The sequence below is a fragment of the Danio aesculapii genome, chromosome 9 (genome assembly GCF_903798145.1).
Source record: "Danio aesculapii chromosome 9, fDanAes4.1, whole genome shotgun sequence".
In the NCBI taxonomy this organism is placed as follows: Eukaryota; Metazoa; Chordata; class Actinopteri; order Cypriniformes; family Danionidae; genus Danio; species Danio aesculapii.
Window position 1 is genome coordinate 42,530,261 of NC_079443.1, and position 24,903 is coordinate 42,555,163.

Genomic DNA, 24,903 nt, shown 5'->3' on the forward strand with positions numbered 1-24,903 from the left:
GATCACATATGGCTGTGGTCGGAAGTTAACTAGAATTATTGATATTATATATAAAATTTCCCATTAATTGTATTTTATTAACGTCTACCCCAACCCTAAACCCGTCACAGTAATGTAAAAACAGATCTGGAGTCTTCTCTATTAGTATAGCTGATTAACCATGTGGATGGATGATAACAGCCTTCCGAGCCTACTAGTAGGTGCAGAAGGCCCCTTATGGCCCATATCTATCAGCTGAAAAACCACTGTTAAGGCTCATTCAGCCAAGTGATAACATTCGAAGCGAGTGATAGACGCCTGAAACCTGGCCTACCTGGTTACTTACACCACAGTACACAGTTCTCAACTGTTATTCAGATTACACCCCCATCAGTCTTCCAGAATTTCTGAGACAAATGTTCGCAGGTATGCAATCCACTAGTTAATATGGCTGTCATTGTAAACGCACCGTTCTAGTTCTTCTAAAGTAACTACACTGCCATTCTAAAGTTTGGTCTCTGAACGACATTTTATTTTGAAGAAATTACTAATTTTATTATGCAAAGAAGCATTTCATTTATTAGAAGTGATCATACTAACATTTATAATGGTAAATATTACCTTTCCATGACCTTTTCTATAATAATAATAATAATAATAATAATAATAATAATAATAACATTAAATTGCAGCAATATTTCCAACATTTCCGAAATAAATAAATAAATAAATAAATAAAATTTATTGTATGACATGAAGGATGAGCTTGAAACTTCAACTATTTACATGCGTTGCCATGGCTGCAAACTACCACAAACATTCCGGTCTTTTCACTACTAGTTGGGTGTTTTGAGGCCGAGAGGTAACTGTTAATAACAGCTCTGACGCAAGTTGCCAAACACTCACGCAGCAACAATGAAGTCATGGAGCCACTCCTGTGAGTTCAGGCTTTTCTCTTTTTCTAGAGCGCAGAGACAAAGGTGCTGCATACGCCTGCATGTATACGCATGTGTCTTCAGACTCGGCCCCTTTTCACTTTGTGCTATCTGCGCAAATGCATGGGCGTGGGTGATTCCGAGTGCACCCACGTAATGATGTCACCGCTACCTCAAAAATACGGGTGGGTGCGCGACTGATCTCATTTGGACCTTGTCTGGGTGAATGTGGGCGGGTGGCTTATTCTCACTGTTGTGGATGGGAGTGTAAAGTGGGCAGGAGTCGAGGCCAGACAGGGACAGTGTTGGGGGAGGGGAAGTTCATGCGTTTTCAGACAAGGCTTATTAGCTAACTGTAAAACACTCTGAACTGTGGAAAATCCATAGAGGGTTAATTGAGTGCATCGCAACTTGCAAAAGCAATGTAAAAGAACTGTCCGTTTACTGTAACTACTGTAATGTTTTGCAAACTAAATGTTCATCAACAGTAAGTTAAGTTCAGTTTTAGAAGCAGATGGTTTAGCTGTTTTTCCCCCAAAGGTTTTTATTTTAGCTACAAAGTGGTGCATTGGCAAGAACAAATAGTATACACCACCTGACAAAAGTCTTGTCACCAAAGTTTTAGGAACAACAAATAACAACTTGACTTCTAGTTGATCATTTGGTATCAAAAGTGGCTTATATGAAAGGCAAAGGGCTCTAGATTACACTTATTTTATTTAAATAAATTATGATCATGCCTTGATTTTTAATGATTTAATTAGGACTGTACGATCTGACTTTGCTGAGACAAAAGTCTTGTCACTTAACAGAAGTAATATACAGCATAGAATATAAAGTCATGGTGCAGTGGAAAAAGAATGAATATTATGTATGACTCCCATGAGCTTGGACGACTGCATCCATTCATCTCTGCAATGACTCAAATAACTTATTAATAAAGTCATCTGGAATGGTAAAGAAAGCCTCTTGCAGGACTCCCAGAGTTCATCAAGATTCATCTTCAATGCCTCCTCCTTCATCTTACCCCAGACATGCTCAATAATGTTCATGTCTGGTGACTGGGCTGGCCAATCCTGGAGCACCTTGACCTTCTTTGTTTCAGGAACTTTGATGTGGAGGCTGAAGATTGAGAAGGAGCGCTATCCTGCTGAAGAATTTGCCCTCTCCTGTGGTTTGTAATGGGCAGCACAAATGTCTTGATACCTCTGTTGATGTTGCCATCTACTATGCAGATCTATCGCATGCCCCTATACTGAATGTAACCCCAAACCATGATTTTTCCTCAAACTTGACTGATTTCTGCAAGAATCTTGGGTTTATGCAGCTTCCAACAGGTGTTCTGCAGTATTTGTGATGATTATTTGTTGCTCTTACAAATGGGATCGATGACAAGACTTTTGTCAGCTAGTGTATTGTTGTTGTTTTTTTAAACAAATTATTTTCTCTGGCGAATATCAATTTGTGACCCTGAACCACAAAACTAGTCACAAGTGTAATTTTTGGATTGAGGTTTATACATAAACAAGCTTTCCATTGATGGTTCAATTCAGTTTTACTCACCAGAGTGTTCAAAACTTGCAAAAGCAATGTAAAAAAAAACTGTCTATTTACTGCAACTTATGTAATGTTACAGTGTGCAACTAAATGTTGACAACTAAATGTTAACTGTAAGTTAAGTTTAGTTTTAGTGGCATATAGTTGAACTGTTTTTAAAAGAGAAGAATTTTTCCCCAAAAACGTTTTATTTAAGTTAAAAAGTGGTGCATTGGCAAGAACAAACAGTATATGGTTTAAAAAAAGGAGACAAATTATTTTAGAGATTGAGGTTTATACATAAATAAGCATTCCATTGATGGTTTGTTTGGAAGTACAGGACAATATTTAGCTGAGATACAACTATTGAACATCTGTAATACTGTGAAAAATCACCTTTAAAGTTGTCAGTAGCTGGGGATTTTGCATGACTAAGTTTTGATATTTCATTAATAATTTAATAAAGTATAATACAGTTAGCACAAATGGGCTTTAAACTGAATAAATAAATGATCAAATAAATACATTCCCAATTAAATGGAACAAATCTCAAACTTAAATGTAGCTTTAACCTGCTTAAATCACGTGAATCTGCTGAATACAAGTGCTGTTTAGTAGCCTGCCACTGCTTTTTGTAATGTCATAGGGTTCAGGGTTAGGGTTAGTCATCTTTTACCAAATACTGGATGAGTAAGGTGACTCTCTTTGGTTACATGCTTTTTTCACAAAAAGTTTTAGTTGTAAAAGACTGTGTTTATAAATGTTTACAGTACGTTCTCAATAGTATTTGTGCACATTTCAGTATGTTCATGCAATACAACAGTAAATATGGCTGTCATAATAAATGCAACGCTCTTGCTCTACACTGCCATTCTAAAGTTTGGGTTCTGAATGACTTTTTATTTTAAAGAAATTACAGATTTTATAATGCAAAGAAGCGTTTCATTTATCAGAAGTGATCCTAATAACATTCACAGCGTTAAATATTACCTTTCCATGACCTTTTCTATTATTATAAACATTGTTCTAGTGAACTTTCTACTCCGCAAACAATCCTGAAATATTTTTATAATATAACACAGCAAATAATAATAATAATAATAATAATAATAATAATAATAATAATAATAATAAAACAACAACAACAATCATTACTTAATTTTGAATAATTATCTTACATAGATGCAATATTTTTCCATTACTTACATATAATTCATAAAATTATATATAATAACGTATTTATTCATTAATTTTTTCATTTATTTTCCTTTGGCTTAGTCCCTTATTTATCAGGGATCTTATTAACCGCTATAATTTATCTATTAATTGATACATAATGTAAGTTTTATTAATTATTTATCAACAATATTATATATAAAATAATTCACGTAGCACAGAAAGCCAAACAAGTGAAATAAACAAATCACAGCGTCTCCCCCAAGCTGCTGTTGATTCACATGAGAGTGCTACTGTGGTAACATGACATAAAAATGAGATCAAATGCGATTATTAGGCGAGAAACAATGCAAATTAGGGGGGAAAAGGAAGCCAATTGGTAATTTGCCACTGTCTGATAATGATAAAGGGCTCATTTCTCCTTAGTGGTGGAGTGGGCAGAAACCACAGATTTTCCGAAGTGGTCACATGTCTTTGCCCGTACACATAGTGAAACCAGGGCAAAGGTGAAGCGGGCAAACACCTGCACCTCTCGAGACACAAGCCCAGCCCAGAAGCACTGATGTGGGATGTTAGAAGTTTCCAGAAGATCTAACGACTGGACAACGATCAAATGTGTCACCAGAGAGCCATGAATGGACATCTGCCATAGAGCACAAAGACCTCTTCAGCACATCAATAAGATCACTATGAAAGTATAGGGCAGACCGATCACGGACATGTAGGCTATGGAAAAATAATGACTGTGGGCTGGCTAAATATGGATTTAAGGTGTGATTGAGGGAGTGGGTTTGTGAACATTAGCCCTTTGTAATTTCTCTAGGCTGAACTTTAACCTTTTTTCCTCTACACAGTGACATGCAATCCTGATGGAGTTACCCCGCATGCTCCTGCAAAGCCCTCCTACACAGTTCAGTCTGCTGACAGGCAGCTATGCAAACAAAAAGCCACTGGACCCACCCAGTGTCAATCCTGCCTCCTACGACAGTTTCCTCGCATATTGGTGTTAGCGCCGCAGCGCACATTAATAACAGGACGACTCGAGAAATTGCGTCGGAAGCCTGAAGATAGATTATTTGGAGTTCAGGTTGGAGAAATCATAAAGCAGTTTTACTCACCTCGGTTTTAATTCTCTTGGGCGAGGGCTCATCTCTGTCACCGCATCGAGATCTGAGGGAGTGAAAATGAAATTTTCAGCCATGAACAAACAAGATGGGTGAAACCACTAGCATATTCTTTTCACAAAAAGGTGACCTAATTCTATAGTACAAACAATATTTCAATGAAATAAGAAGCCATGGCTCTTCGTTTCATTTCATTCATTTTCTTTTCGGCTTAGTGCCTTTATTAATCTGGGGTCACCACAGCGGAATGAACCGCCAACCGCCATAATCTATAAACACTCATTCACACACATACGCTACTGTGAATTTTAGCATTCCCAATTCCCCTGTACCACATGCTTTTGGACTTGTGGGGGAAACCGGAGCACCCAGAGGAATCCCGCGTAAACACAGGGAGAACATGCAATCTCCACACAGAAATGCTAACTGACCCAGCCAGGGCTCGAACCAATGCGCCACCGTGTTGCCCCTCATTTCGTTTCAATATGAACTATACTTTAAAAGTTTCAGTCCAACTAAATATACATAATTTTGATGCTTTAATCTTTAGAAGGCAAACTATTTGATGTATTTTCAACTCTTCAAATGCTAGGAGCCTTTTTACCTCTTTATATGTTAATGCTTGAAAAAGCAGAACAGATTTTTCTTCTCTTCATTTGAAAGTCGCTTGGGAAGAAGACCTAGGGATTTTAATCTCTGAGACTGATTGTAATCAATGCCTTTATCTCTTTATTCATGTTCTTTAAATTCTAGAGACAACCTTATTCAGTACAAAGTATTACACATACTTCACTATTCTAAAACACAGCTTGGTAAATTCTTTCCCTCTGTTTCCCCCACATGCGACAAGTGTAAAGCTGCCTAGGGGACCTTAGCACATTTTTTGGTCCTGTGTTCAAATTCAGAGTTTGTGGTTAGAAATATTTGAGTTCTTTGCTAAGGTTTACGATAGTGTTTTACCCCCTGACCCAATGATAGCAATTTTTTGTTGGTCAGATTTTCTGGAGACTCTCAATCGAAATGGTCAAAGCTAAAAAAGGGATCCTTTGTTTCTGGAAGAAAAATGTAAGGGCTGTTTTTTTCTGATTGGCTTCTTAGACTCACTGCCACCTTCCATTTGGAAATAATTAGATATACCACCTCTGGGAATTCTGCGAAATTTGCCGAAATGTGTGATCCAGTCCAATTTAAAGACTAACAATGTTGCTTAATTTCTGAAGACTTGCACGTTTTTTTTCTGTCTCTCTCTTTGCATCCATTGCTGTGTCTTTTTGTAGGTCATATATGTCTTGTATGTTGCCATTTTCCCTTGTTTATGCTTTATTTTTTATTTTGCACAGATTATTGTTACATGATGGGTTTGTCTGTCTGTTGCTTGTTTTTCTATGTCTGCAAAAATTATAATTTCAAGGGTTCACACTTAGATATGCTTGATGCTAATAGCAGGTTTGGCATGCTGTCCCGAGAGAAAACCCTTAGCTCTGAGATAATTGAGCCCAGGGCTCCCGCCTGGTCAATAAACATGAAAGGGGTTCTGAGATCAGGTAGGTCTCAAGAGCTCCCACTGGTAAAGGGAGGAAAAGGAGGAGATGGGGTGGAAGAAGGGATTCTTCCAAAACAAAGATAAGGAAGTAGGGCAAATTCGGTCTATTTACTGCAAGCTTGAATCAATCTGATTGGATTATTGCTGATTACCGATGAGAAACCAGCCGCGATCAATCATATCACGTGCTGCTCTACAAATTAGTTTATAAAACTTTGAAAAAAATATTCAAATAAAGTTTACTCAGTAAATTTATATATTTTTTATTTTAAAGAAGGATTAAATCAAAACTGCAGTAGCATCCAATAAGCAGATGTTAACCATCACAAAAAGTTGGAATTCTGGACATGCTAAGGGAAGGTAGAAGTAACCTGACTGTACGGCACCATTACAGAATAAATAAATCTTCATTTAGTTCAATCGGTTCATTACGTTCAGTTTTACAGCCTTAAAACATCTATAATAAATGTAAAAAAAGCAGACTACTTTGCGGATTTCACCTACTGTGGGTTATTTTTTAGAACGTAACGCTCGTGATTAACGAGAGACCACTGTTCATTAAAGAAACTTAAAAAAGCAACTAATTGGCATATCCGAATTATTTCTGAAGGATCATAAAGAAATAAAATAAAATAAAAACTTTTTTTTTTAAACTGCAGCAAGACAGTGGTCTCGTAAAATGATTGAATAAACTGTATTGAATAAACACACCTTTGATGAGCATAAGAGATTATTATTCTTTTTAATCTTAGGAAACCTACTTGAACAGTGGTGATTTTAAATCAGATTGTGTCTATCTGCCTCTGGGACAAGCTAATATTTGCATAAAACTATGGGATTTCTTTTTATTTTACTCTTATATTTTATGACAGAGCATACCTTAAACATTTCAGAAATACTTCACACCTTGACAAACCACGAGACGCCCATCTAGACTTTTTACACATTAACACACTAGTCTTTATTGGATCATTAGTTAGTGCTCGTAAAATATTGAAAATATACTGTAAGAAATTAGTCTACCTCAACCCAACTTACACTCTAAATGGCGTGTTGATGCTCATTTCCCAAAAGGACTGAATAGGCTATATGGACAGCTAGTGTTTTTTTAGCCAATGATGAACTTCCGGTGAAAGTGAATGTGGCTATTTTCAATTTCATACAGTTCCTTTTACAGCATCGATGTTGTAATATCATTACAATACATTTAGTTAAATAGACTTAAGCATTCATTTGGTTGTTAAAGCGTAAAAAGAGATGAAAATCCGTTTAAATGAGGCGCAGTCATTAGAGGCAGGCTAGCGCAGAAATTCCATTGAAAATACAGGGGTAAAATAAATGTCCATATTTTAAAGACATGGTGTGAAAAATAGAATATAATGCAGTGCCTCATGTTTGGTCCCACTTTATATCGTATCTCAGCCAGGCAGTGAAAATTGCTGTTTTTTAAAGAAATCAGATCTTAAACGCATCAATTTTGTATGGGATGACAATTAACCGGGGATGGCTGACTGAAACTAAAAGTCTGCATGGATATACTCCATTATGATAGAAAAGATAAGTCAACAGTTTGTTGTCTCTGCATTGTTTGTGGTGACTACATGTTAAGCAAATGGTAGCAATTGTAGAATGGGGATGGGTGTGTGGCACAGAGAACCATCTCACAATAGGGTGGAAACTGCATTAACATGTAGAGAACAGCTCTGTCAACAGTCAAGGAGCAACTTCATTAAAGAGCCCCTATTTTGGGTTTTTGAAAATGACCCTCCATGCAGTGTGTAACACAGCTTAAAGCAAGGGAAAACATCCAGCTGAGGTTTAAATCTGAAAGTGCACCATTTAAAACTATCGATTCTTTAACGAAATAGTCGACTCGTCCAAAACCACAACACGTGAAAACAAGACGCATGCTTTTTCCTTCACCAACTTAAATGCATTTCTGTACTCGCAATCCTCTGCCATTTGTCTTTGCTATGGCCACCATAAGCTGTTGCTACACTCAAGCGGTGCGGTCCATTTTTAAAATAGTTCAACTTTTGCCACTGTGTGGATTGATTCTGGATGTGTGTTGTTGTTATTACTGAGGTTAGGTTTTAGAGTCGAGGAATATGCTGGTGTTTAACTGCATGGTTTTATTGCATTCCTGCAGTAGGCTCTCACACATATTCCCTACTACTACATAGCCATGGTGGGCGTCTCTCTCTGTCTCGAGCTGAATGCAGTCGACCAATCACAACAGACTGGGTCATTGTACTAATCGCAGCAGATTAGCTTCATGCTAAGAAGAGATTTGGGAACAAATGCATTGCTGAACGAATCATATGAGAGTTATTGGGATAATTAGGTAAAAATAAATGCATATTATAAGACAATGAAAGTGTTTTTTTGACCTTGCATGCATATCAGCATGTTGGAGACCCCAAAACTAAAATAACACCTTTTATAATGCAAAACAGGGGCTCTTTAACATTTAAACCCAGTAAACTAAAACTGTATAAAAGGTATAAGTTTAAGAAGGTTCAGGGTTCATTCTGACTCCGGCTGAACTCAAGATACTATTGTATACTTTGATATTTATTGAGATCTTCTACATCCTCCTCATATTTTTTTCTTACAATACTGAATATATAAAATAGAGTTGAAAATATGGCAGTTCATTCCGCTGTGGAAACCCCAGATTAATAAAGAGACTACGCCGAAAATAAATGAATGAATGAGAGTTGAAAAATTCAGAAAACTAAAAAAAAAGTTTTATTTACCTTTAAACAAATCCAGTCTCAGTAGTTTCATGGCCATAGCTTCAAAACTCTGGGATTACTAATATCTGGTTTATTAAAAAGTAGTACAATATTTCACCTGCATCATAATTTCGAAGTGCCCTTGGCAAATTTCATTATGACGCAAGAGGCATTGTAAGAAAACTTGGCCTAGATAGCTTTCACAATACCCAGGCCATGACAGTGATGCAATCTTTCGAGTTTTGAATGAGTGGCTGTCATTATGTTACGCCGCAAGGAATTTTCCATCCTCTGACACGCAAGCCTGGCAATCCAGGAAACACCTGCACGCTCTCTTTGGATGGCAGGTTTTGAGTGTCTGATAAAGACTCTGTGCCTTTAGATGCAAAGGAGTGGGAGTGTTTTCATCTCTCCATAGACCTCAGTGCAGCACTTCACACTTCGACACAAAAGCCATGCATAAAGCCGACTTTGATATCTCGGCTGGGCTCTAAGCAGACTACCAGAGAGCAGATTCTGAGCTGCTCACAATGCATTGGCATTAGCTATCTCTTTCTTGGCTTAAGGGCTAAACATCATGAATGATTACTCCAGTCACTTATGGGGTGTAAAAAGTGATGCATGCAGAGAATTTAAATCCATTAAGGCAAACAAACAGCTCCTCTACACTGAGCATTTTTCATGCTAACCAGGCAAAATCTGCAGGGTTTTTAGTGTTTTAGTGCTGATTTAATTGGGAAATATTTCAGATTTAAATATGATTTAATGTTTAACAAAGATATTCTTTCAGCTTAAATAGCAGCTGGTTACTTAAATCAGTACTTTTGTTTAACAATTTAACATTTTTAGGGAAGCTGACACGAAAATGGCTTTTCAAAATTGGCCTATGGATAATAAGTTGCATATAATTGCACATTTCACTTTTAACCAAAGGCTCCAAATATAGTTGACGATGTTTGGGAAGTGATCTTAAAACTTACTTGCTGGTCCTGTAGGTGTATTTGTAGGTGACCTCTCTGGAGACCTGGCGTGCCAGTCCGAAAAGCTCATCTCTGCGGGTCAGCAGTGCCACCTCCTTCATACAAAGCTGTGCTGCAGCTTCATTTACTGTCAGCTGCGTAAAAGCAATAGAGATTTGTATTATTAATTTGATAATTAACATTTTTATATGCAAAGGATTAAACAATCCCTCAATTAAGGAACACCCCTGCATGAAACAGACCATCATGTTTGTACAGCTAATTCAACAAAACAGCACACCAGCATACCAAACACTGTAGTCCAGATATGCTGGATTTATTTTAACCAGGACACATTCTTACTGAAAGTATCGACCTTATTCTGCAATGTGGAAGTAAGCTTGATTCTGTGATTGTATTAGAACTAGGCCTGTCACGATATCTATTATTTGTTGTACAATATATTGCACCAAAATATATCGTGATAAACAATATTCTTGTCATTTTAAGCCCATTTTATGCCACGTATTATATAACATCAGAACAGTGTGAATTTTGATAGCAAATCTTTAGTCTTTTGACTAAAATGGAGTTTTAGTTTTAGCCATATTTTAATCTGAATCATTTTAGTTTTAGTTGACTAAATCTATTCTACTCTTATAATAATATAATTGCATCCCGCGTCTACTGTGGATCAGTTACTTTCAAATGTGTGTGCGCCTTTGCATCACACACCAAGATTAATTCTCATCGGATATTTTCCAAAAAAATTCCCCCAATCACATTCTCGTCTCATTTTTATTAGGCTATGAAAATGTTAGTATATTTTTTATTATAGTTGTAGTCATAATCACTTTTTATTTAGTTTTAGTCAGTACAAACTTGTTCGTCAACGAAATGAACACTGCGTCAGAATGACAATATAATATCACCACAATGCAAGTACACTCTTAAAAAGAACACAAAATATTATATTCTTAAGAATATTTAATTTGGCGACGCAGTGGCGCAGTAGGTATTGCTGTCGCCTCACAGCAAGAAGGTTGCCGGTTCGAGCCTCGGCTGGGTCGGTTGGTGCTTCTGTGTGGAGTTTGCATGTTCTTCCTGTGTTTGCGTCAGTTTCCTCTGGGTGCTCCAATTTCTCCCACAGTCCAAAGACATGTGGTACAGGTGAATTGGGTAGGCTAAAATTGTCCGTAGTGTATGAGTGTGAATGAGTGTGTATGGATGTTTCCCAGAGATTGGTTGTGGCTAAAAGGGCATCCGCTGCATAAAACATGTGCTGGATAAGTTGGCGATTCATTCCGCTGTGGTGACCCCGGATTAATAAAAGGACTAAGCCGAAAAGAAAATGAATGAATATTTAATTTATATATTATAGTCATTTTAACAATTAGAATTTAACAATTCTAATAAATAAGTAGTGGAATCAGAATGTGAAAATGCTTAACCTAAATAAATGTTAACAAAGAAGTGCAAGGTAAAAAAGTAACAGAGGCTACGATATCTGCTACCAGATCTGTTTTCACATGAAAATAATGAAAGTAATTTATAGTAAATATTACAGTGTTTCTTTAACTATACTAACACCTCCAATAGAGACAGAGATGTTGCGCAATCAGCTAAAATGTTGCTAGAATTGGCTTTTATGTATAGGCGATACATATTGCATCACCAAATATTATTAAAGTCATGTCCATGTGTTGTGCGATAAGTCGATATATTGATTATTGTGACAGGCCTAATTAGAACTTCTGATTCAGTTGCCTCTATAAGACTATACTGTTCATAAAAATAATATACAACACATCAGTTTGCAACTTCAAGCAGTAGAGTGAGCTCTTTTTAATGTCTAAAAATCAATGGAAGTGAACAAGACTAAGTCTTAAGCCAATAAGGTTGTAATGGCTGTGCCCGCTCCTACATGAAGAATAAGGTCAATAGCCATGCTTTGATATTATAAATTTTTTTTAACTCCTCAAAAAAACAAGGCAAGTGCCCCATAAAACGCACCTCATGCAGGGTCAAATGCTTCCCATCCTTTCTTTTTGAGTCGAATCTGCCATAAATGGCACTGTACTTGCGGATTTCTTCTTCCCTGTGTGGATCCTCGTCGCTCATATCAAAGATGTGGCTGATCATCTTGGCAAGCTTCTTATTTCCCTTCAACTGATCTTTAACCTCTGTGGGGTCACTCTTGGGCAAAGTCTGAGTGATTCTTTCCACACACTCTGCCACGGACTGAACTGCAGCCGCATCGAGCGCCTCTAGGCCATCCCGGGGGGAGGACGGGGAGCCTAGTTCTGCAGGAGACAAGCTGTGCTCGCTTTCTGTGCCGTGACTGGCCCAAAAACGTGGCTCACTGCCACTCTGAAGGGGCGAAACGGTGGCTGAAGAGTTACCGTTGCCTGATTCTCCTTTTCCAGGATCCACGCAAGATGCTGCCAAACACTTGGGCACTTTGACTTGGGTGTCTCCACGGGCACCGTTGCCAGGCAACAGTGTGGGTGACCCTTCGGGCAGCTTGTAGACGGGAATACTGCAGACAGGCAGGGATGTGAGGGGCTGATTGAACAGGGCAGGGTTCGTGACCCAATCACGAAGAGCTTTCTGTAGGCGTCTAACATGCAGCGGCTTGCTGGCCATGCCCACGAGTGCCATGATCTCAAGAAACTCGTCCTCGCCAGCTTCGCAGAGCTGCTGAACATCATCACCACCCTGCTGGATGAAGGCATCGTAGTAGCACAGCAGGTTGGCCCTCTGAAGAATCCGGTAGAGCTGCAACTCCCCAAGGGTTCTTGGTAAAGTCGCTGCCATACCTGAACAAAGGAAGAAACAAAGTAAGCAATTAGAGGAAACAAAGCAGAAGCACTAGAAGGAGAGGACACTGGTTTGCCACAGCAGGGGGAGGAAGAGAAATGTGTGGCTGGATCCAAGAGTGGCGACTATAAGAGAGCGCCTGTCAGGCTCCTGGGCTGCTGGGAGAGTCACATACCACACTCCACCTCTGCAACACGCGTAGGTGGGCTCTCTCAGCACAGGCCTCATTTGTTTCTGCCGGGATCTGGCTTCTACAGCTGCCACTGTCAGGATCTGGATCCGCAGCAGCTCTGATAAAAGCGCGATTGGCTGCAGGGGAGGGAGGTGGGGTAATGGAGTCGTGTGGGAGTGGGACAGTAGGTGTGCACGCTTAGAAGATAGCTTTCTGCATTTCACTTTAATTCACCCACTTCTTCCTTAAAAGGATCCAGGGATTATGAATGTATGACAAACACACACACACACACACACACACACACACACACGCACACACACACACACACACACACACACACACACACACATAATGGTCTCTGCAAACTTTGTCAGAGTCTGTAATGCATACTAATGAGGTAACTGATCTCATTTTCTGTTGCAAGAGATACAATTTAGAAGAATATGCAAACCATGGCTGCTGGAACACTGAGATTTAAAGGCATTTAGAATTAGAATTTGTATCTCTTCATCTTTGTCAAATAATTTATGGAATTGTGAATAAAATCATCAGAATTTAGTTATGTATTATTACAATTAAATTGTACTTATATATATATATATATATATATATATATATATATATATATATATATATATATATATATATATATATATATATATATATATATATAAATAAATAAACGCATGTATAAACGCACAATTTAATGATTTCTGAGATGATCACACTAGCGGAACACTTATAGGGATGCTTCACCCCAGAAACGAAAATTTCCTCACCTTTTAGGAATTTTTTTTTTCTCCTGTTGAACAAAACCATACAAGATATTCTGAAAAAAGCATCCATTGACATCCATAATCACAGTCAAACACAGCTTTTTCCAACATTTGTCAGTATATCTTTCTTTGTGATCAACAGAAACTGGTTTGGAACAAGTGAAGGATGGGTAAATGATGACAGAAATTACATTTTAGGTAGACCATTCCATTATGAGAGCCTCAAAAAAAAAAAACTGCAGAACTACTAAGTTCCCATCTTTAAAGTTCCCAATAGGGTTCTGTAAGGGTGGTAATCTGAAGAAACCCTACACAATAAACCTTCTTTGCAGGCCACAGCCTCATCACCCTGCAGCCCAGGACTGGTTACTCACTGAAGCAAAGCAGAGCTGAAGCTGGATTTATACTTTCACCTGGCACCGCACACCTCTGCTGACTGCACGTGCACCTCACGAAACAGACAAGGCTTTTATACTCGCCGCTTTCGCCGATGTGATACTCTTTAAAACGACAGGGGGCGGTCAAAAGAAACCGTAAAGTCAGACGAATAAACATAGAATCAAACTTTTTTAAATCAAACTTTGATGCATCACTTGCTTTTGTTCATATCTCGGTCAGTTTTACCTATTAAAGTTTATTAAAATATCAATGACAACAGAACATGGGTTGCTTTACAGTTATATTTTTGTTATGTTAAGAACAAAAGCAAAAAAAAATACAACAAAAAGGCAAACAAAAAAGGCAATAATGGTCCGACATTCCTGACCATTATAACAGATAAAGCCTAAAAAACAGGCCATCAGTATACTGTAAACCGGTTCAAATATTCCTTTCCAGTTATCAAAGTAATTATTTGTTAAATTGTTTTAAATTCAAAATTGTATTATATACATCAGTGTAAAACCCATGACTGGTGGAAAAACATATTTCTTTTGGGTTTTAACAAACTTATTCTTCAGGTTTTTCCAAACTTTAACAAAAACTTTCTTCTTTCTCACGGCTGTTGAAATTTCTAGCCAAGAATTATTGATCATCTAGTTATCCCTATGATCACGGATCATAAAGATGTCTGTACAGTAGTACTGATTCAGACAGAATCAGAGTGTTTCATATTCAACTCAAATCAAACGCTGCGCTGCGTGAACTGTTCACTCGAGTCTCAAAAGAAATCACTGCACCAACAGAAATCATGTCGCGCGCATCCAAAGCGAACCTCCGCAAACTCCGCGATGACATCACTTTTGCAGCATCCACTCATGCGAACTAGCAAACGTGTCGAGTATAAACCAAACTTGAGCCTGGTCCGTACATGGATGGGAGACCACATGGGAAAACTAGGTTGCTGTTGGAAGTGGTGTTAGTGAGGCCAGCAGGGGGCACTCAACCTGCAGTCTGTATGAGTCCTAATGCCCCAGTAAAGTGAAGATGACAATATACTGTCAGTGGGTGTCTTTCGGATGAGACATTAAACTGAGGTCCTGACTCACTGTGATCATTAAAAATCTCATGGCACTTCTCGTAAAGAATAGTGGTGTAACCCCAGAGTCCTGGCCAAATTCCCTCCATCGGGCCTTACCCATCATGGCCTCCCAATCATCCCCATTCACCGAATTGGCTCTATCACCGTCTCTCCACTTCCCCTATAGCTGGTGTGTGGTGAGCGCTGTTGTCCTGTGGCTGTCGTCACATCGTCCAAGTGGATGGTGCACACTGGTGGTGGTGTGGAGAGACCACCACTCATGATTATGAAGCACTTTGGGTGTATGGCCATACACATTACTATGCGCTATATAAGTACACATTACATTACATTAATAGTTCCTAAATGGTCCCTTAAGTAGCTAGAGCATACGAGAAGGGTTTTGAAACACATCAGTGTATAATTTAAGTTCCCTGAGTACACTGAGGCGCATTAAAAAAAATGATGCCTAGAGGTTCTTCAGAGGGTTCCTCTAGTGTGGGAGTCTCTAAATCTCCAAACAGGTTCACAAGCCTTCTCAGTTTTAAAATAATTTATGAATAAGAATTAGGTTACTTTCTAAATAAACTTGCAGAGACATACACATCAGCATTTGCATTTCCTCAGCCTTCCATGAAGCAATGTGGGCAGTATAGAGAAATAAAATCTTCAGACAGACAATGACATACCTATAATAGCAAATGTAGATGCTTAAAAGTTGCACTTGCACTGCGTGTGACACTCATGAACTTTATGTAGAGTATTTAATACAATGTAATCATGTAAAAATACAATAAAAGCACTTGGTAATGGTAACAATGGTGATGTCAATCCCTGCCCCAATTATCATTCTTTCAAGGGCTGTAAAAGATGACAGATGCTGCTAAATCATCATGACTGAGTAAGAACAGCAACACAGCAAGGCTGATAGCGAGTACTGATGAGTGAGTGTATACTATGTAGTTTAATGAGGACACCCCACTGAACAGTAGAGTGATACGCCACTCTAATGGATGACTGAGGCCTAGACCCAAGTGAAGGGTGCCTTGTTGAAACCAATTCACCATCAGCATGGATGGCACTTAGGCAGCAATTTATCCAAAGCTCTCTCTCCCCGCAGCATACTGGGTTCCTAATACTGGAGATCTAAGGCCAGGGCTTCACGCAGCCTGCTGAGAGCACTCACAGCTCATACTCGTGTTGCCCAACAGAGGCCTCTTATCAATTTAAATGAATAATGGATTCACATTGAGACCTGTCCTGAATAGTACGATGAAGCTATCGGAAAGGAGCTTCTCTTGAAAGGCAGTCCTGTGTATCAGATTAAATGTTTGCGGAACAGCTGCTCTCCATATGAAAGCCATACAGACTATTTTTGTCAAAGGAACATAAGGCAAATAACACAACTGATTTACTTCTTAAGTGAAGGGCTAGACAAGCACAGGAAGCCTTTATGTGTACAAAAGCAACTGGGCATCTCTTAAAGGGGTAGTTCACCCAAAACTGAATATTTTGTCATTATTTACTTCACTTGTTCCAAATCTGTTGTCTTTTTTTCTGTTAAACGAAAAAGATATTTTGAAGAAAGCTGGAAACCTGCAACCATTGACTGACATGGTGTTTGATTTTCAACAGGATAACAGGTTTTCGTCATTCTTCAAAATATCTTCTTTAGTGTTTAACAGAGCAAAGAAGCTCAAAAGGTTTGGAACCACTTAAGGGAGAGTAAACAGTAGCAAATAGTGAGTAAATATTCAATTTTGGGTGAACTATCCCTTTAAAAGAAATGCCTGCCTAAAAAAGGGAAAAGGTTCTCATCATTTATTAAAACTTTGACATTCTTTTCATTCATACTTTCAACACAAAAACAGATGTTTCGAAGAATGTTCATGCTGCTTTCCTTCATACAAAATAACAATTTTGAAAAAGAGCTACCAAGCACCATCAATGACAATGAAATAACCTGTAATAGTATATTGAACATAGGCATGGGATAATAACCAGTTTCAAGGTTTACTACGATTTGGAAAAGACAAAGATTTAAACCGCCAAAGTTTTCTCGTATACCGTTCCTAAGGTATAGGAAAATTATTATTTTTTTTACAACTATTTTATTTAGTTTTTAGGGCAACAGCATCTTCAGCAGAAAATGAACCACTTCATCAAAAGCTACTGGTCCAAAATATATTAAATGTTTCTTAAAATAAAATATACTGTGTTCAATGGGGGAAAAAGTTGTTTTTTTACCCAGACGATTAAAAATAAACTTATTTTGGAGCAGTAATCACAATACAGTGAAACCGTGATATTCTTATCCGAGGTTATCATACCTTCAGAATCTTATACCGGCCCAGTGCTTTAAGGAAAAATTATACACTTCTCTGTTTACATTAAACAGAACAGAGAATATCATGTTTATAGGAATACAATTAGGATGAGCATTCCTTTAATAAAAAGGTATGTGCTGCCTGAATATGATATGATGTAAAAATAATGTAGCGTCTGACAAATACAAATGTCTTTATGGTAATAGCATCCTTTCATTAATAGGACTGTAGACTCAAGCTTAGCTTAAATGATGCTCGTTACCATTGAAAGCCTTTCAAAAGAGAGATGCAAACACACATTCCTTTAAAATGGCAGCGCCTTTAACTAAAATATGATTCATTCAAGGGTCTTTTGATGATAACGGGGGAAATGTAGGTGAGGAAAGTAGAAAAGGAAAACAGGCATGACAAAAGTTCACCACTGTGTAGCTAATACATGCATTAGTAAGATCTGAGCTGGTATACATCGGGGGCCCAGTGTGTACAATGTGGTGGTAAACAATGAGTCATGCACTCACAAGACTCAAAACAATTCAAAACAAAAATTCCTATTAGCTCATTTGAATTTTTACTCAAATAACAAACCAAACGGGACTCATCACCAACTATTACTAATATTTATGGGAACAAACAGTAAATCATCGTGACAGAAATGGCATTACATTATTGTTATGGGCCAAGTGTCAGTGATACTTTTATTATAGGCACTTACTGTTTTGTATAATTGAAGCAAGACTATGGGAGCCTATAGAGTGAAGTTAAATGAATTGTACAATTAAAACTAAAAATAATGTAATACAGTTTTTACTTTTGCTTATAGATTAGCCACTTTATGTGCCTTTTAATTAGAATTTAATTGGAAAATTATAAATTTAACATTATGAAAAACCAAACAAGCATCAATGGTACAGTCCTTTTAAACAGAGAAGTTTGTCGACTAATGTAAACAAACAAACTAAGTGCTTGTAATGTTTTTGACAATACTATCAAGTAGAATTTCATTTAAAATAAAAATAAAAACACACTTTTCAGAATATTATGAAAATTTTACATTTTCCCGATAAGACTAAACCTGTCAATTAAAAAAATTAGACAAAATCAAACTTTACAGACCACACTGGAAATCTGCCATTTAATCGAATCCCATTTATCAAAATACACCAAGTTTGGTCTACAGATAATAGCTACAGATAATACGGATAAGTTTATTGCCAAAACCCCATAAATTCTGCGAAAGCGCAACTATAGTTTGAACATTTATGCTGTTTGTTTTAAGTCATTTTATTAAAGTTATTAAAGCTTTTTGCAGTGTATTCAAATTCAATAATAACAAATATGGAAGTCAACGATAACATGCATTCTTCAAAGTATCTTCTTTAGTGTTCATTAGAAGAAATAAACTCATACTGGTTTGGAACCACTTGAGGGAGAGTAAATAGTAGCGAATAGTGAGTAAATATTCATTTTTCAATAACAAATGATGTTTTTTAAGGAGATGGTCCACCCCAAAATTTTATTGTCACCTCTGGTGCTTGATAGCTCTGTTTAAAAAATGTTATAGGAAAGCAGCATGAGCATTCTTCGAAACATCTGTTTTTGTGTTGTATGAATGAAAAGAAGTGATAGAATTTTGAATGAGTTTTAATAAATTATGAAAAACTTTTCAGTTTTTTTTAGACAAATCATGTCTTTTAAGGGGATAGTTCACCCCAAAATTTATATTTACTCACTATTCACTACTATTTACTCTCCATTAAGTAGTTCCAAACCTTTGAGCTTCATTCCTCTGTTGAATACTAAAGATATGTTGAAGAATGCCTGTTATCATTGACTTCCATAGTTATTGTTTTTGAATATGAATACACTGAATACATTTTCAAATATTCAAATTCTATAGCACATCTACATATTCCTAATTTATCATGAATACAAACATTTATTCATTTATAAATGTAACTGATATAAACATTTATTTCTGTATGCACACATATTTATATCATCACATACCCAAAATAACTTAATACAAATATAAATATACATATTGCAATACCAATAGAATGAATATAACAGTGAACATAAATTATAATAGTTATTTTTATTGTATATCTTAAAGCTGGGAATATATCTTAGTAGCACCTGATAATCCTTGGAAACAGTATAGCAGCCTATGGAATTCTTCCATTTAAAAGGCTTCTACAATACACAGCAGACTGGAAGGCATTTGGGAAAACTACGCTTGGAAGTGGAGAAACGCTACGGATGCTGGAGACACACAGCTGCCGACGAGCAGACGCCCACGGGGGCGCGTTCATACACGGTACCGAGAGCTGCCCGGTCTGCACGGCGCGCACATGGACCACAAAAACACGCAGGAAAGTTGCACACAATACACGAATACGGTGCAAAACTGCATTTGCAAGCGACATTGAAAACAAGTACTAACATAAACATACCTCAGGGTTTTCTTTCTTTGTCTTTCCCACCAAAACTCTCCAAAAAGAGTCGTCTGCTTGTAAGCTTAATAAAGTTGTGACGGTCCGCTGAATTATGCGACGCTCCACCTGACGTCCGGTTACGTGCCGCGCGTTCGGCGGGTCAGCGACGCGTCTTTCAGCTCTGTGTTATTGAATTAACTCTCACACACTCTGTAGTTTGAACTACGGAGGGACTCTCAAACTAGTTGGTTTCCGCTCTCTCCCCTACTGCCAGAATTGGGATATTCCGCGCTTGCTACATTGCTCTCTCACTCCCACGCGCCTGCGTGACGCAGATCCTGGCGTGGGCGGTAGCGGCGCGTGGGAGGCCGCTGCATGGAATACCAAACCTCATATCAGCCGCATGCACCGCCTCACACACACGCACACACACACATATATATATACATGAACATTTATCATGTTTGTTGACCTTACTGAAAATACGCCAGCATACAGCATAACGGTTCGGTGGCCGCCTGTACGCCCACACCGGTGCTATTCTTGCCCCCTCCTCCTCCGGTGCAAATTCACCTGCTGCCTACAGCCTGTCACACAAAGAGTCCTCGTGCATTCCGGTGGGCCCGGTTTCACATCTTATTAGTTCTTCTACCTGTGCCATTTATAGAGTTCTGTGCGCTGATGGCCAAACAACGAGATCTGCTGCAGGCAGAACAACATACTGTAATTGCTTTCTGCCTTTAAAAATACACGTTCTGCTAATTAGCTTGCTTCTGCAACGCTGGGTCTTCAGATTTTAATTGAAAGAAAATACAAAACTAGCACCAAATGACACATGTAAAACGACCTAAGTTTCATTTTCTAAAGAACAAAATTTATTTTTTGGCAAGTTCAAGTTTGAAGTTTTGTTTTTTTTGTGACAGTAAATAACTAAATCTAATAATATAAAATAAAACATAAAATAATAATGTAGAGGTGGTATATAGAATGCATATTAAAATGCAAGCATCCATTTAATGTTTAAAATAATTTTTGTGAAAAAAAATCACGGGCTGCACGGAGGCGTATGGATGTTTCCCAGTGATGGGTTGCAGCTGGAAAGGCATAAAAACATATGCTGGATAAGTTGGCGGTTCATTCTGCTGTGGTGACCCCTGATTAATAAAGGGACTAAGCTGAAAAGAAAATGAATGAATGAAAATAAATCATCAAAATATGAGCAAAATAATATTCCATCATCATTTAGCATAACAGATCAATTTAATGTTGTGGCAATTTCAAATAAAGAGACTCTCACTGATCAAGAAACAAAGTCTTACAAAGTTTACTTTCAAAAAGATTTTATTCTTTGCAAAGTCTAACAGCCATACAGGAACTTTGTTGCTGCAGAGTGCGACACCCAGGCTAGCCAGATACCAGCCCACATAGCAAAATTTTTTTGGCCCAGCTCTGGCCCACACAATCAGCTTTTGCTTGGCACACATGTCACAGTGAATTACGGTACATGACTGGACCAAGTCTGGCTTCCATACAAGGGCCAAACATGGACCATATCTGGACCTAGTCTCAGCTAAGTTAATAACCCATAACTCAGCCTGAACTTGCCCAGCTATGGACCACGTTTGGCCATTGTCTGGAAGCCATATTTGGTGCGTCACGACTGCAATGAAATTGATAAACCCATGAAGCATTGTGCTTTAAGTGCGTTAATAATGGTAATGGTTAGTAATAATATAATTTACAAAATAATTTGTTTAATAAATCATATGTAATGTTGGTTAAATTAAATTATTTTGCAACATACAGATTAATTAAAAAATTAATTAATCTTGATTTTTTCCTAGATTAAAAGGAAGGCATTAGAAGATGCAAACAGGCCGATGGAAATGTGCATCAAAACATTTCTTTACACAAAAATTAATTTAAAAGTATTTTAAATGTGGGTCAAGATAGACCAAACTTCTGTGACCCACATATAAATTTTTAACATCTGGGCCAAAAACTACATTTGACATCTGGCCCATGTCTTGCGTGCTGCCTTAAAGACGGTGCCACCTCTGTCAAACCTGGGCCATGTTTGGCCCACATGCTGTATGCAGAAGCTGGATAAATGCCTGCTGTGCCAGCTTTATGCCAAATCTGGGCCAGAATTCTTTGCTACCTTGGAGGTTTTATCTTCTTTCTCCTGCTTCAAGGCCCACTTCGTCACAGTTGACACCCAGTTCTTTTTAGAGGATTACATTTTAGAGCCAGGATTTACACTTATTGAATGCATATGTTCACTTTAAAAAAATATTTGATCAATTAGTCATGACAACATATGATTTAGTTTATTGTAACTTATTAAACCAAGTTAATCATGTTCTAACTTAATCTTTTAAATGATGCAAGCTATTTTAAGTGAGTTTAACGTAAAATAAGTTCAATTGACTCATACGGCTAATTTGATTCAGATTAAAAATTTAAAGCAACCAGGATTTTTTACAGTGTTTAACAGCAGATGTCCACCTTCAGAATGACCCTTCTTCTACTATTTGTTTTTGTATCATCTTTAGGAAGGCATGTTTCTTAATATAAGATGTTTCTAGTAAGAAAGAGAAGTTTTATAGAAACCAATGATTTAGTAATAATTAAAATGTATTTTTCCTCCACATTAATAAGTCTTTATTATGTTATTTAAAACATTCAAATGTTATATAATAAAACATTAAAATATAAAAGGTAAAGGTAAAATACAAAAAAGGATTATTTTAAAATATTTAAACACTAAAAATACATGCTAAAACCTCAGTGGATGGACTAAGGCAAAGTATAATGATTTAAAATGATAATTATTTAATAGACTCTATTAGGATGTCATCAATTGATATTTTTGTTCTAAATACACCTGACAATATTTCTTGGTATATATACTGTTACACTAAAGGATATTTTGGGGGGTTTCTTCTGTAAATGATGGTAATAACGTAGACAATATTCTGGAAAACGAATTGCAATTCAGTGTGCAATTAGAGAGAAGTAGGAAGATAAGTTGCAGATCAGCATGCAAATATTATGATGACATTCCTAACAGTCATATTCTGAATAGTTTATTAGTCAGAATTTCAATGTATAATCTTAAATCTCCACAGTATAATCTCACAGTAAAACTGAACATATCTAAATGTAAAAAAAGTGTTCCATAATGAATTGCTTGTTTTTTAATACTCAGAGCGGTGTTAAGAACAAACCCTATGTGTAATGTTTACACAATATCAATACAGTCATTCTTGCTTTTGAACATGCACAGATGTACGTCCCGTCATAGAGTGTGGTCCTTGTGTAGTGAATACCCAAATGGGAACTATACCCTTGTAAGAGACTTTCATTGTTGCAGTGACTCAACCAAAACAAACCTCTCCCCTCAGCACTGCTCTCTAACTGCTCCTCAACGTGCCTCACAAGCGGAGATTCATTGAGAGATGTGCTCTCAGACATGGTTTGGGGGTCTTTCTGCAGCAGGAAGAGGCTTGAAAAGGGAGATGCTGGGAGGGGCTGTGGTCCTGTATGCAGCCACTACTCACTCCTCTTTCAGGATATTTACACTCCCACACACAGTGATTCAGCTGTCTCTAATCCCCCCCCCCCTCTCTCTCTTGCTCTCTCTCTCTCAGTCACACACACACACACATAGAGTTGTTTTTGTGGGGACATTCCGTAGGTTTCTATTGTTTTTAAGCTTTTTGAGATATGGAGATGTCTGCAACGTCCTCATAATTCACCATCTCGTTGTAATACCTCTGTCATTCCAATTACGCATATTTGTGTCCTGATAGGTCACAAAACACGCACACACAAACACATGCACATGTGTATTTGTGAATTGTGGGGACATTCCATAGGTTTCCATTGTTTTTAAGCTTTTTGAGATATGGGGACATCAGCAATGTCCTCTTAATTCACTATATCCTTGTAATTCCTCTGTCATGCCTATGTAATTACACATAATTGTGTTCTGATATGTCACAAAACGCTCTCACACACATGCACACACATGTGTAATTGTAAATAATAGAGTCATTGCTCTTCAGTGTTTGAACTCTCAGTAGTGATTATTAAACCACACTAAACTGAGCTAAACTGAACTGAAACACTGAAAACTGAACTGACACGGATTCAATTCACTATGATCTTCAATGCGAAGCTGCTTTGACACAATCTACATTGTAAAAGCGCTATACAAATAATGGTGAATTGAATTCAATTGAATTATAGGGACATTCCATAGGTTTCTATTGTTTTTATACTGTACAAACTGTATTTTCTATTGCCATACCCCAACCCTACACATAACCCTAGCCCTTACAGGAAACTGTGTGTAGATTTACCTTCTGAAAAATGTAATTCTGTTTGATTTATACACTTTTTGAAAAATGAGGACAATAACAATGTCCTATTTATTCACCATTTCCTTTTAATACCCTTGTCATACCTATGAAATTACACAATTGCACATATTTGTTTCCTAGTGTGTCAAAAAATACGCAAACACACACACACACACACACACGCACACACACACACACACACACGCACACACGCACGCACGCACACACACGCACACACACACACATTTGTATTTATGAAATTGTGGAGACATTCCATAGGTTTCCATTATATTTCTTTGTATTTTCTGTTGCCCTACCCCAAGCCCACACCTAACCCTACCTCTAGGGTTATTGTTTATAAGCTTTTTGAGAAATGGGGACATCAGTAATCTTCTCATTATTCACCATTTCCTTGTAATACCTGTGTCATATGTAATGCACATATTTGTGTCCTAATATATGTCACAAAACACACACACACACAAACGCACACACACACACACACACACACACACACACACACACACACGCACGCATGCAGGCACGCACGCACA

The 24,903-nt window shown here is 37.6% G+C and overlaps 1 protein-coding gene across 2 annotated transcripts in view; it reads right to left on the reverse strand.

The window, feature by feature from the left end:
• The window catches only part of nab1b (NGFI-A binding protein 1b (EGR1 binding protein 1)), a 46,330-nt gene extending 26,063 nt beyond the window's left edge, over positions 1 to 20,267 (reverse strand). For both annotated transcript variants that reach the window (XM_056466027.1, XM_056466029.1), the window contains exons 1-4: positions 20,001 to 20,267; positions 12,004 to 12,809; positions 10,012 to 10,145; positions 4,745 to 4,796 (exon numbers count right to left, since the gene is read on the reverse strand). In XM_056466027.1, the coding sequence (XP_056322002.1) occupies positions 4,745 to 4,796; positions 10,012 to 10,145; positions 12,004 to 12,807 (990 nt within the window). In that variant the 5' untranslated portion in view covers positions 12,808 to 12,809; positions 20,001 to 20,267. The remainder of the gene's footprint in view (positions 1 to 4,744; positions 4,797 to 10,011; positions 10,146 to 12,003; positions 12,810 to 20,000) is intronic.
• Between the last annotated feature and the right edge of the window lie 4,636 nt (positions 20,268 to 24,903).